This window comes from Procambarus clarkii, chromosome 24, assembly GCF_040958095.1.
Source record: "Procambarus clarkii isolate CNS0578487 chromosome 24, FALCON_Pclarkii_2.0, whole genome shotgun sequence".
In the NCBI taxonomy this organism is placed as follows: domain Eukaryota; kingdom Metazoa; phylum Arthropoda; class Malacostraca; order Decapoda; family Cambaridae; genus Procambarus; species Procambarus clarkii.
In genome coordinates, this window is record NC_091173.1 from 15,709,561 (window position 1) to 15,724,297 (window position 14,737).

Here is a 14,737-nt window from a genome sequence, read left to right on the forward strand (position 1 = left end):
CCCAATACTGTCACTATGGCAGTGTTTTCACTCACGTTAGTTCCAGGATGTGCACACATCTCCAAAATGGGTAAAAAAAATTATATTTAAATTTGTGAAAATGTTTCCAAAGAATGTGTTGTAGCTACATTATATATTTGAACTTATATTTGCATGAGGGATTCATTCTTGGATAATTTCTTGGTCAGTTTGAACTGAGCAACGTTAACTTTCCTGGTACCCCACACTAATCCCAGCCAAGTTAGAATCTGAGAAGGCACCAGCTGGACTTTAACCAGTTGACCAAAATGGTAAAGTGTGCCAACGTGGGAAAGAATCATATCCCTGGCCAGCAGACAAACCAGAAAACCCAAGTCAGCCAGTTGTTGAGATAGGCTTGAACAATGCTAAGGCATAAAAGATTGAGGGCTACACATGTCCTGGAGAGACAAGTTCAGAAAAAGTGAGTTTCCAGAGCACTGCATTTTCCTTGGGCATGCAAAAGAAATGGGATACCATTTTGTTTTTGTTTTTTACAAGGATATAATCACTACAAGCACACCCTTGTCAGTAAGGTAATGTTGCAAAGTAGAGGGGTAGACTGCTGAACAGGTCCATGAAAGACTAAGGGGGGATGGGGAGAGGACCAAACTCGCTGAAAGTCCTGAGACTCCACTGAAACTCCCAGGACCAGATGTGCCAGAAAGCACTTGGACATCTCCCTCCCCCTTTCCCTCATCTGTGCCATCATCCTTGTGTACCATGAGAGTACCATGAGATCCCATGATCCTATGAGATGGGATCAACCCAACCAGACCTGGATGAGTGACGATAGCTGACGATAACGATTGGGCTGCAGGGTGCAAGAAGTAAAGCTCAGTGCACTTAAGCAAGATGCACTAGGATCCCTACCTCATCCAGGAGTCCAAAACTAAGCAACAGAAACCTTAAAAGGGAAGATGGCTTGCTGGGTAAGTGAGGAGTCCTGCATGTTCTGGAATAGGGGCATAGAGAGAGACATGGCTGGATGGAGCAACAGAACTTCTGGGCAATGAATTGCCCTCTAAAGAGGGTGAATGGCCAATTATGTACCTTTCTCCAGCAATTATACAAAACCTACATCTTTATTGGAGCCTGGAGCCTCAACAGAGGAAATAGAGCATTGATCATGGAAGCCATGGAACCTAGGGAGCCAAATCCCTAGGCCAATCCCAGTAGAGTATCAATTCAGTGAATGTAGGCATCTAACCTCCATCCACTTCCCAGAGGACAGCCTCCGATGCCGCCTCTGCCAGCCCCACATTAATTGGTGCCTGTGACCTCTCGACATGGAAATGCATTGGTAGCATGAGCCAACAGAGACAAACAATGAGTGAATAGATGTCATGTGAGGGAAAAAGTGGCCTGCTAATACTTGGCATCAGTGTCCAAGTTGAGATACTTGTAAACTTCCTTGTATAAAAGCAAAGGAATAATATTAGCAACACTCACTAGAGATGGGCTGCAAAGGTTAATTTCCTCAAAGTCCAATCCTGCAAGGCAGCAGCCACAGTAGACAGCTTGGCCAAAACCCAAGTCTAGTGCAGACAAGCGGCAGATAATTGTGAAACACAGAAAGCAATAGCCCCCACACCAAAATTAATGTTTCAGAGAAGGCTAGTATCTTTTTATATGACTGCCACTGACTGCCTGGTTTTAGCTGAGTAAACAGATGTGCTGTTGGCACTAGGTGGAAGAGTGAGGGGGAAGGGGAGGTAGGCTGGCTGCCATTCCTAGTGGCTTGGGCTGCCAGATTCTGATTCTGGCTTCAACTAGGTGACTGATGAGTTTCGGAGGCATGGTGTGCTTAGCTAAGGCTTTGTGGCACCGGAGCTAACTCGGGAAGCTAGTGGAGGGTTCCTCCCAGTAAAGTGCCATGTTAAAGTTAAAAGAAATGAATACAGAAATTAAAGAAAAATAGAAATGGCTGAAACAAGGACAACTAAACCAAAAAGTAACAAAATACTAAGTTAACACCACCTGTAGTTCCACCACAATTTTTCTAATGAGGACATAATGAGAAGGCAAGGCAAGATTTGGATACTATATTAAATACGGTATCCCCCACACAGCTGCAGACTTGTCATAAATATTCCAAGCACTAGTGTTGCCTTTGCCAATAGCAACCTCAAAATCTCATTGGTTGCTGCAGGAACTAAATTGCACATCTAAGTTTGAGGTGTACTCTTATGAAATGAATTTTACACCACAAAACAGGTGAAGCTAGCATTTCATGCGAGGATGGGTAAGCTTTACTCTTGGGGAGGACTGTTAAAATTGCTCTCCATATTTACTTGTCAGGAGTGTACATGATTGAAATTTATTCACTCTGCATGTGTGGCCTAGATATTTACCTGTTGGCCACACACTATTGGCTATGTCTGAGAAAAAGGTGCCTGTGGCTTCTGAAATATCTTCACTCTTCCTAATAAGTATGTGTATATTAAACTGTATCTCTGTCCTGGCTTTGACAAGTTCGTTATTCCATAGGTTTATTACCATTTTAGTGAAAATGCACATTGCCTGTTTGTCATCGATGCTTTTTGAGCTTAAAGTTGTATAATGTGTACTCCTTTTGTTTGAACACATTCCTTAGATTTTTTAAATATTATTTGTGATGTACTGTATTGGTATTATACAAAGAATGATTTAGATATTTGTGTGACTTGCATATGTATGTTTTGTTCTCAACAGCTAACAAGTGGATGGACTTTTCCTGCTCTTATAGCTGCTCTTGCCACCTACATAGAACAGTTTACAAGCCGCTTGACTCAGGCTGTGAGGTATATTGAAAAGCAGAAAGCTTCCATTACTGATGACTGGACTGTATTTACTACTTGTCTCAATCTCATGCAGGCTGCAGGTAAGGTACCAAGGCTGCCATGTATTAATAAGAGGGGGGGGGGGTATTACAGGGTTTATGTAATATTTATGGGAAAAGAAAAATATTAATGTGAATAGAGTAGCTATAACATTCCTTCATTTATTAAGGAATAATATAAAGTAATTATGGTAAGATATAAACCTTCATAATGCAGTTCTAATAAAAATTGTCACCTCGTGTGTATAAAAATTTAAATTTAAAAAATAGTTTTTGTAGAAAGATTCATTTGAATGCAAAATGTAAGACAAAGGCAAATTAAAAATTCTATGTCCATGGTCGTTTTATGTTTTTATGGGTTGCACGAGGAAGCTGGATGATGAGTCATTGTCAGTTGATGCCACATGCAAGAATGCTATCACATTGGTTCAGGAGGATATTATTCAAGTGTTCAGCTTAAATGGTTTTAATTTATTATCCTGCTTTCAAGTGTAACAGTGAAATGAAATATTCCTTTCCTCGGTTGCTCCCATTCCCTATTTTGTTTTTGTTTTTATTTGGTCCAGCCTTTTCAGAGCTTGCTAAGGTGACTTGGACAGCAAGTGAGATTTCTAGATTCTGACACTTTTGTCGTAGTGTTCCCACCAGTCCGTGGTGATGGTGTTAGCGATTGGTTGCCCAGCCGGTAATTAGCAGAGCAATATCTTTGGTTTTTATTTACATAGTTCTATATTTATTTAAATGTTTGTACCTTTGTATACCAAGTTGATTTGCCAGTGATGGCATGAGTTAAATTTGCCACTGGCTCACTTCCCACAATTAAATGACCAAATTATTTTTAGAATGTTCCAGGTCATGGTGGGTAAACAGATATAAGAGTTTTTAATTTCACTCGATGCCCTACTTTGATTTTACAAATATTAGAGGTTATGCAAGATTCATGATGATGATGATTAATACAGTATTTTTAATAATGATGCTACCTAGTAGTAGTAGTAATAATATAAAATTAATGTACATAAACAGACCAACCTTAAATCATAAATCTTCCTTTACTGTGCAAATTAAATCAATATACTGAAGCTTAACTGTCTTGAATTCCTTTATAAGGATTCATTGCCAATTTTTTTCTTTGCATTGGTATTATGTATTATATAATAATGCATAAATATTCAGTATACAGTGTTGTAATACATGTGTATTTTCACATAAGTATTCTAGTTTGTTTCTTTTAATTAATCATAAACAAATGTGTGCTTCTGTTTCAATTTAATTTTAATGTTTTATGAAACTGTACATGAATGTACATTCGTGTACACCATAGTAGGTAAGATGAGCCTTACAAGAATACAAAAGATTAATTTCTATACCTAATCATACAAATTCTGACAATTTTAATTTATTCCACCAAAATATTTGTTTGTATTTTTTTTTTATAAAATTAAATGCTTTCAAATACAGTATGGGCAATACTTTTCTTTACTTGCTAATATACTTACAGTATGTTCTATGAAAGTCACTCGGATATACAGTACCTCTTTACTATACCCACTACAGGTATTTTAATCATCAATTATTTTCATTATTATTATAATTATTATTATTATGCACAAGTGGGTGCAGGAACAGTTGACTGCTGGCTCCTATTAGCAGGCTGAGAACTTTCCCATCCCAAAGCTGATAGTAAGCCTTACTCATTCATTTCCCTGGAATACAACCAGTCAAGTTTAAGAACCAGGTACCCAAATCACTGCTGGGTGAATAGAGGCATACAGGTAAAGAATTGGTGCCTAGTCAATCCTCCCCGACCAGAATATTTTGCCAGATTGCTGGCAACTGCGTGCTCGTTAATAGAACAATGAGATCATGTAATGTAATGCGATGTAGAAGTTACATTTGCTTGTTTCTTGAAGGAAATTTAAATTGGGGAAACTACTCTGGTTGTTATGTCTAATTATTGAAACTACATTTTTCAGTACTGTAATAAATTTAAAATCAAAATAGATCTGGGCTGTTTGGTCCTGTATATTTATTTAAATTTCTAAAAAATTCAACCAGATTTTTTTTCTTGTACGATATTAATTTTTTGTTTACCAGACCAGATAAATTCTATACTGTACTTGAAATAATTTTTTAAATTGTAGTATATGAATGTGTCTTGCTAGGGGAATTGGTCATGGCAGTAGATAGCATGGAGCATTCATTGGCAACACTCTTCACCAATGCTGCTTCAAAATTTACATGGGAACCTTCCACACCGTTCACTGCTACTCCAGATCTTCTCTTGTCTTCCCAAGCAGTGATGCAGTTAAAAAAATTGATTGTAAAGATGATTGGTAAGTACTACAGTATTATGTTGCATAATGTAGTAAAGTTGTTACAGAAATATCCTCAAACATGCATAAATTTATTAAGAATACCACATTTTAGGTTTTAAGGATTAAGACGTATCAACTGCTAAGGCCATTAAGGTTACACTCGAATGTACTGTACAGTATTTTATTCCTAACATTTAAGTATGCTATACTTCAGTGCATAACAATGTTCAGGATAAAAGTAAACTGTGTATTAACACAAAGAAATGCACCTCTTAGTCATTATAAACTTGTATATTTTATTGGCATGGACTGCATTAAGATGTTTTGTCTTCATCCTTAGTTTTGGGACTCTGAATTTTGTTAGGAAAGTAAAATTTTGGCTTCATTTCATATAGTCTGCCTTTAATATGTGCAAGTTTTGGGGTGCACTCATTTGGAGATACTGTAGGCAAATTTACTGTGAAATCGTTTTGAGTCTGACTTTAGGTTCACCCATTTAAAAATTGCTTGGACATGTGTAAGGACTAGTTCTGCTGTGCACAAGTTGCTATGGTTACGGCAGTACCTTGCTGTATACTGTATAGATTTAATCTTAATCCTATAGGAAAAATGTTGCAATCTGTGTGTGTTTTTTAGAATTGCAAATGCTTGAAGCTCATATTTTTTTTTTTTTTAAAGTGAAGTACTGTCAAAGTTTTAGACTATGAAAAGCAGTGTTTGAGACGTAATGTTATTTCAACATACACAGTACTGTATTAAGAAACTATCTTTTATTTTAGATGAAGATGGCAGACTCCTTGAGAACAGTATGACAGAGTCTCAGGCTCAGTGTCAGAAAACAGTGGAAGCTGCTCTTCACACCATCATGAACCCAATTTCATCTCAGCTGATTGCTCTGCCTGATTTACCTGCTTGGAACTCTCGCCAGTTAGCTTCTACTCACCTTTCCTTCTCTTTCTCACCACAAGAATATATCACTCAAGTATGTAAACAGTAACGATATATGAATTCCCAATATTGCCATTTTTGTTATATTCATCCAGCTAAAAATATCTGAAAAATTGTGAATGTGTGTTTTTCACAATTGAATTTATGACATTATCAAAAACACTGCCTGATGCTTAAAAACTAATTTAAAGCTAGTAAAATGGGGATGTATGATCACATGATGGTACAATGTAGGATTGGGGAAAAGGGTGATTTTACAACAGCAGGAGGTAATGGAATGAGTCAAAAAGTCGAGTGATAGATATGGTAGATCAGAGTTCAAAAGAAGAGTCGATGGTTATTTTGGAGAAAGTCTATGAACAAGTGAACTTGGTGTCACGTGGGATGTATACTGGGAAATATTAGGCAAAGAAGGCCAAGGAAGTTGGTTATATAAACTGGTACAAGAATGAATGAATGAATCTGCTTAGTGGGATGAGCAGGTGGCAAGAATTATCTAAACAGAAAAAATGAGTTAATAAGGAGATATAGAAAAAATAATTATTCGGAAAATTAGGTCTTTTGCAAAGTAAGAAAGTAAAGCAGGGAGACTGCTGGATGGACAAATAGAAATGTTAAAGATGGACATGGGAAAATGTTAAATAATGAAGATTAGAAGTAGGTGAAGAGGATACTTTGTAAGTGTAATGGGTAGAGGAGCTAATGTGAACAATATTAAATTTGTTGGTATGGCAAAATTATAGTATGTACTGTATTGTATCACAGCTGATTTATCTAATGAGTTACGTGGGGAAAGCTGCAGGTGCTGAAGTATATACTGTACAGGAATAATTAAGTGTTATAAATTAAGTGAAATAAAAGGACAAGTGAGTATGGAGAATTTGCCAAAAGGCATGAAATAGTGGTATACTGTGCCACAGGATTGAAAAACAATAGTCAGATAAGGTAGTTATGGGAAGAAAAGACTCGGCCCCCATGACAATTTAACACCTGGAAGGGATATGACAAAGATCTGGGATAGGTTGGAGGGAAGTAGGACTGACCAGTCGAAGATGGTAGGGATTTTTACGGCTGTATAAAAATAATGGAGAATAGAGCGAGTGTAAGAACTACAGGCATTAGTTTATCAAGTGTAGTGGACGAAGTTTGACATTATAGGTCTATACAAAGAAATTGATCAGTGATGAAAGTGGTGGGTGCTATGATGGAAGAGGGTCTATATATCAGATATTTGCCTGGAGACTGCATATATCAACCCATCTTCCTGTTTATATAGTACTTATTGTAACTATGTGCACCATAGTATAAACATTGATGTACTAAGCAATTAGGTAGTAGAATTTGGTAGTATTCACTTTAGTCTGATAAAAATTTAAGCTAAAAAATAAATATAAATATTCCTAGGCCTAGTATAGTGCACACACATACTATATTAGGCCTAGGATTGTTAAGCTAGTTAGTTTGTCTGCAACTTAAATAGAAAATCTCTTCCAGTTTGTCCAAATTCAGTAGTACAGATTTTTACTTTCTAATTGTGTAGTATGTCAGTATATGTACTATGGTCCTCATAGTTACTAAGTACTGTACTACCAAAACAGGAGGATGGGCTGCATATAGGAAAGGCATGTAAGAAAATTAGGATGAACATGGAACTTTTGGACCTGGAATAAGCACTTTCCATAATAAAGAATATTTAAGAGTGAAAATCATGAATGGAGATGGCAGTTTTGAATTATGTGTAACTTTTCTGAGTTGATAATAGTGCACATGTTGAAGTTTATGGGGTAATGAGTGTCTGGTTTGATATTTATGAGTTTGTGTGTGTGTTTTAGGGTTGTGATATACATAGGTAATATGGATCATGTCAAATTTGATATACAGTATGCAGAAGTTTATTTTTAGCAGTGAAATTTACATAGACTAGTTGAAAATTTTATTTTGTTGTGAGAGAGAAGACTGTTGAATAAGGACAAAAGTAAAAGTTATGCTAATGGAGAGAAGGAAATTGTGTGTGAAATATTTACCAATTGTGAAGTTGTTGGAAGTAGTCAGTTTGTCCCTGGGATGATTACTGAAAAGTGGAATGTGTGCATCAAAACTTGAAAGTAGGGTCAGTTTGGGAAGAGAAGTAGCTGATGTAATGAAAGTTTTTGTCAAGAAAATGAGATAGGAGTGGACATGACCAGATGTGTGCACAAAGGGGGACTGTAGTGGTGCCGAGTTATGTAAGAGTTTTAAATGTATTTGAAATTGAATCATGTACATAGGATGAGCGTAGCTTGAGTAAAGCATTAAAATCTCTTAAGGAGAGCATATGGAGATTTTGGGCATGATAAAATGAATAAATGGATGATATGCAGGTGAAAAATGTGTTTGGAGGTAAATTTGAGGATGGAAGAAGAAGACCAGAAAGATAAGCATATACTGTATGGTATTTAAGAAAATGGGATTTGAGTATAGAAAAGGGATAAAGCTGGACAATGATAGAGAATGTATTTCACTCCCACTATTATTGTATTTTATTGTAAAGTGGAAGTGAATGTATTTGTATATAATATGACAACTCGGGAGCAGCACTGAACAATCTGGTCTTCTGAAGCATTTGGATACTGATTTGGATAACTGTCAGTGTGTGGTGGTGCTTGGTTTATAAGCTAGTTAAAGATTGTATTGTAAATGCTATGACCTTTTACTATACTGTATTACTTTCCTTTAACTCTGGATCAATACCTCCTCATCCCACAAAAGGGAAAATATTGGGTAATAATGTATGTATGTATAATATGTATATTTTTCTTCAGATAGGCCAGTACTTGATGACACTGCCTCAGCATCTTGAACCACTCCTTGTCAACCACAGTCCTGCACTCAACCGAGCCTTACAGGAGGCTAACACTACTTGTAGTGCAGGGTGGGCATTTTGTCATTGATTTTGTTATTTTGTCACTTGTCTTTATTTATTGGGCTTATACTTTAATGTGCCTGCTGTAGGAGTAATTGTTACAAGAATCTCTTATTCATGTACATAGCACATGCCACTCAGATTGTTGGACAAAATATAATCCTGTAATGATAATAGTGTAGGTATCAAAGAGGGATTTTTTATGTAATAAGAATAGTAAGTAATGTACAGTGAAACCTCCATTATCTCGATCCCAGATTTTTTAATTGTCCAAACAGAAATTTATGATTCTTCACCTCCATTAACCAGATCATGTCTGGTTAATGGGGTTAACCTCCATTATTTGTGAAATCCTGGCATGATTTCTGAAAATGGATGTGGAAACCATACCTCATAAATTATTAATACGGACCGGTTCCAAAGATATTTCATAAGGGAATTTGATTGTAAAAATCCAGTATTGACTATAATCAAATGCCTCCGTCTGGTAGACACTTGGTACCCTGCCAAATGCTACTGCATGGAAACAACCAAATCTTCAGAAATAAACCAGGACTTGGGTGACCCATGAACACCTACCACAGACCAAGACCAGAATCTGGACCCTCTCAGAGGGAAAGGAGAGCAGTGTAATTAGAGTTCACTACAGTAAGAAAATCCAGCCAGAAAGCAAATGAGCATTTGCTTAGAATTTTTCCCTGACAATGACAATACAGACAATCGTTACTGCAACAAAACCACCACCTAGATAGTTCTTGTCACAAATGTATTCCTGTACAATTTTTTTGTAATAATGCCCAGGAAGGTAGCCAAAGCTTTCAGATTTTTTTTCCAATATGGTAAATGATTACCAGAGAAGTCTCTAGGGTCGAATGGCAACCACATAGAACATTTTGAACTTTGAATATTAAGAGGCACATTAAATCATTCATAAATGACAGGAGCACCAAAGGTCAGTCATTTGAGAATGACAGGAGCAGTTTAAGGGTTAATAGCTCCCCCAATGTTGTCTCACTGTGCAGCCTTAGTAAAGGAAGCTGGCTATTCTGAGATAGACCCAACCTGAAAAGAAAAGATGGGTGGCAGGCCTGAGCCATGAGAGCAAGCGGCGACAAAAGGGTGGGCCAAAGGGCAGATCAGTGTCGAGGGTCATGCTTGGACAGAGAAGGAAAAAAATGCCACATCCTGATAAACTGGAAACTTGCCCAGAAAAAGCACCCAGCAGATACCCACAACTGAGATGAGAGCCCAGTCCCAAAGCTAGTAGACCCAAAATGGCCAGCTGGCAAAAGATTTTCCTTCTTAATTTTTGGGCATTTTATTTCTTTCAAACAGTTGCTTATGTTGCATTTATGCTTTCTGGTGGTGGTTTTCTCCATTTTGGGTACATCTCTAATCTCTTTGCTTAGTAGTGAGCTAGCATTTTATACGGATACTATACTTAATGTTTTTGTTTAGATGTTAGAGCCTAAGATATAGCATCACTTGTGATTTCAGGATTTGTAAGCAATGACACTGAATTAGAAACACTCAATACTTATAATGGTAAATATGGCACAACTCGTTCTATGGATACACTGTATGTAATTTTCCGTTATGTGGAACTCGCCAGCAGTGATTATTGAAAATAAAATGCGTACATCACTATTTTGCATAGCTATCCAGTCTTGGAGTGGCTTAGGAAAATATTTACATTTTCACCATGTTTAATACGAATCTTTAAATAAAACCATGAATATACTTTTGAAGAATTGGACACCATTCTGCAGAGTACAAAATATATTAAAACACATTAACAAAATCCCACTAAAAACTTTGGTTGAGAGGTTGCCTAAAGAGCAGATTCTTTTTTTAATTTTCATTCAACCTTTGGAAGCACAATTAGGCGAGTGATGATCCAAGAAAGGTAGGGATAAGGGTAAGAATACTTGTCTAGTTGCAGGATTGAACTTTGGGTCTTTGGTCCTGTCCATCAACATTAAATAATACATTTACTGCAAAGTAAGTAATTTTTTAACAATAACATATAGATGGCAGATGATGCAAAAAAGTCAGATGAGCTCATATTTACTTCCTCTGGCATCTGCCTTTGTTATTTCACTACAAAATGAACGTATTTTATATTAAAATTATTTATTCATATTCTATGTTCAGTATCAACATTATAGTAAGATTGTTTAATTTCTTCATTTATAAAGTTCCAAGAAATTTTGGGTAATTCTATGGATCCTTAAGAGTACTGTAATGGCTTGCCACAGAACAGCAAATTGGAGTGTTATTGCTTCACAAATGCCTATCACATCCATATGAAGATGAGCTAATGAAGGGCAATGTTTTCAACATCTTACCACCCAACAACTTCTCTCTCAATGCCATACTCAACAAAACATAATTTCAAGATTGTATATAGAGAAACATTAAATAATTTATATTAATACTGTACCTTACAATATTTAGTTTTTATGTGAAGTATATAGTAAAGTTTTATGTATTTTGTACATAAAATTATTTGCCATTGTTGGGAGGCGTGACTAAATATGATAACAATTATATTTTCAATCGTGATCGAAACCAGACAGAGGGATTGAGCATACTGTATGCATTTCTTGTAAAGTTTTATTGACTAATGTTGCTTTTGTCTAAATTACAGTGGACGAGTAGTGAGTGAAAGTGAAATTAGTGCTGCAGACTTCCTCATCAACAGTGTTGGTCAGAATACTTGTAAGCTCTACACTGATGCAATCTTGAAGATTCCAGATATAAGTACATCGATGATCACTCAGCTTACTACAGATATTGGTAAAGTGTATTTCCAAAGTCTTATCCAAATCACTGTAGCACAGTATTGTAATGGAGGAGTTACAAAATACATAGATATCAGGTAACTGGTACTCTGGTTCCTTTAGAAAACGATCTTGTGGAAAATCATTCACATTCAGGATTTAGTGGCTATGAATCCGATGATAATAGTAGTGTTGTGCATAGCATATCGGGAGGTCTTTTGCTTTGTCAGCTGTCATTGGCAACATACTAGTATGTGGCATTACACTGTTTGGAATACAAGATTACCCACCCACCAGAACTGCTTAGTTGTTCATAATTGTGCATAAAAATGTAGATACAGTAGTTATAATGTATATATAATGTGTAATAACAGCAAGAATAGTATGGTTTATTATTCAAAGAACATAATATTGTGTGCATATTAGTGACAAATATATTTGTTCATACTCATGTTCTACACGTTGATGTAAATGACATTGACAGCCAAGAGCATTAAAAATTCAAAGAAAATGTATGTTCATTGTGTGAAGTTACAAATTCATGCATAATATGCTTGACTTAGCTGAACCCTGAGCACTAGCTAAGAGTTTATTACACCTACCAGAACTGTTTATCTTCATTTTTATGTATCATTGCAAACCACTACTGTAGTTATAGTGTGTGTGTGTGTGTAGTGTAATAACAGCAAAAATGGTATGTTTTATTGTTCTAAGAATGTAATATGGTGCACATATTAGTGACACAAATATATTTGAGCACAACATATTAATTGTGGCCAAAATGTACAAACGATAGCAAAGACAGGATGGACTGGAAGGGTCCTTAACCTAGCATTACCTAAGCAAAGGAATTCATTGTATTACAGTTTATATGCTCTTTATTGAATGTGGTGAATACAAAACTAAAATGAGTAGAAGAAAACAGTACAGTAATATTAAAGATTGGTGGATGTTGAGAAGGAATGTTTTAATAGATTTTTTAAATTCCAGATTATATTTGTAACATCATGGAGGACCTTGGAGTGAGCACTTGTGAGCCTCTTGATAAGCTCAACACCCTCTTGAAAGCTCCAACTGATCAGTACTGGAAGATTGCTCCTGGAAACAACCCAAGACTGATTGCTGCTGTAAGACAGATGAGAAATATCCCTGTAAACTCATGAACACCTTCGTAATGTATAGAAGTGTATGTGTTTGTTTAATTACTGGATGAGCTTCCTTCGTGGTGTCCTGTCATAGGCATAATCTGTCAAATGGCACTGAATCTGCTGATGATTTTTTTGGCATACACCACCATGTCACTTAAATGGTTTTAACCATCCACAGCCATTTAAAAGAGAAGAAAAAATCAGCACTGCTAAACATTGCAAGTTTTAAAAATTAAGTCTTTTCTCTCCATCTCACTCTAGCCATCAATCAGTATTAAACCATTGAAGCCATTTTATCATTCACTGAACACAGTAACTACATTCAAATACTGGTAGGTGTTACTGAACCCTCCTGATGATCATTGATCCTATATGAACCACTTTAGACATCTGCCCTTATACGAACTATCTTTAGTCATGGCCTGCTACATGCTCCAAATTATAATAATTGACTATCAAATAACAAGGTTTACCGTAACCATACTAGGTATGGTTACCATATTAGGTATGGTAATTGCCAGAGATGTAAAATCTTGGCAATAATAGGGATTTATTAGCAAAACTCAATATTCTTAAATTTCTAGCAATAAACATCATAAAACAAACTGCAGTTTGATAATGGGAACTCTCTAACCACTGTGATGTGGCGAGTTTATTGTGACATTTCCCCTGTGCGCATAAAATAAAGTGTTTGCAAATTTTTTTTTTAGCTTTTGTAAATTGATAAATTCCCTTCCCTGGACACGTACATGTAAAAAAAAACTAAGAAATTCCACTTACTTTGGCTGTGGGGACATGGAGAAGGGAACGTCACAGGCTGATTGCCCGTGTGTGAAGCTCCCAGAGGCGGGAGCTTCGCACACGGATTGTGTGAAGCTCGCGCACGCCATTCAAGCACTGCGAGTGTGAGAGAACAACAGTGCCAAAGCTGGCATTCAACAGGGTATTTTTGACTGCCCAAACTGGGGGTCTCAACAATGCAGGACAAAGTAGCTAGGTGGGGCAGCTGCTTCCTAGGAAGGGGCTGCAACTACAGGTGCCAGTCCAGGTAGGGTTAAAAGTAACTTGGGAATCTACAGAATCAACCAAGTGCTTATGGATGTGATCATCAAGGCAGGTATGCTTATTATACCTGCCATGATGTCGTGGGGAATACAACAAAAATCAAAGAACTTATGCCACAAAGCAGGGTTGAATGAATCCTGGAACATAGAAGTGGTAGCAGGAACCAAACAAGCGAGCGTGGTGATGGCATCAGGAACTTCCATGAAGCAGGGGGTAAACGGCACAGTTGTCACAATGGAAGATGAAATCACTAATGGGGGTCATGGTAGTCACCACAGGGGGTTTGGGGCTCAGCCCAGCCACAGAAGTGGGAGGGGAATGGAAAGCATCAGTAGGGGTATTCAGAGATGAAGCCAGGTCTGGGCCCAATGTAGCCGAGGCTACAGATCCTGTCCTTCCTTCATGGTCTGACTTGTGGGCCTGCTCATTTACCCAATGAGTGAGAAGAATAAGAAGAAGAAAAAAAAGGTCTGAAGTATACACAAAAGTAAACTGATGTTTCGTGCCACGAGTCTCCTTTCTTTTCATGTCATTGTCCTCTCCCTGCACGTTAGTGCGAGTTCCTCACCGTCAGCTGACCATTTCGTGTTTAGTCGTGCAGACGCATTCCTGGCTCTTGACCAGACCGTTTCATGGCCGGTCGGCCTCTGAGTCATGGCTTCCTTGGACAGGTACTGGCACACATTCATTAATGTAGCTTCCTCTCATAGCCTCTTTGTCACCACCTTAGCCCA

At 37.1% G+C, this 14,737-nt stretch overlaps 1 protein-coding gene across 1 annotated transcript in view; it reads left to right on the top strand.

Annotated features, from left to right (window-relative positions):
• Window positions 1-13,640, top strand: part of Cog7 (conserved oligomeric Golgi complex subunit 7) — a 31,550-nt gene extending 17,910 nt beyond the window's left edge. The window contains exons 11-16 of the mRNA XM_069330664.1: window positions 2,713-2,881; window positions 5,005-5,175; window positions 5,937-6,139; window positions 8,907-9,016; window positions 11,658-11,806; window positions 12,781-13,640. Of these exons, the coding sequence (XP_069186765.1) occupies window positions 2,713-2,881; window positions 5,005-5,175; window positions 5,937-6,139; window positions 8,907-9,016; window positions 11,658-11,806; window positions 12,781-12,953 (975 nt within the window). The 3' untranslated portion in view covers window positions 12,954-13,640. The remainder of the gene's footprint in view (window positions 1-2,712; window positions 2,882-5,004; window positions 5,176-5,936; window positions 6,140-8,906; window positions 9,017-11,657; window positions 11,807-12,780) is intronic.
• The last annotated feature ends 1,097 nt before the right edge of the window (window positions 13,641-14,737 follow it).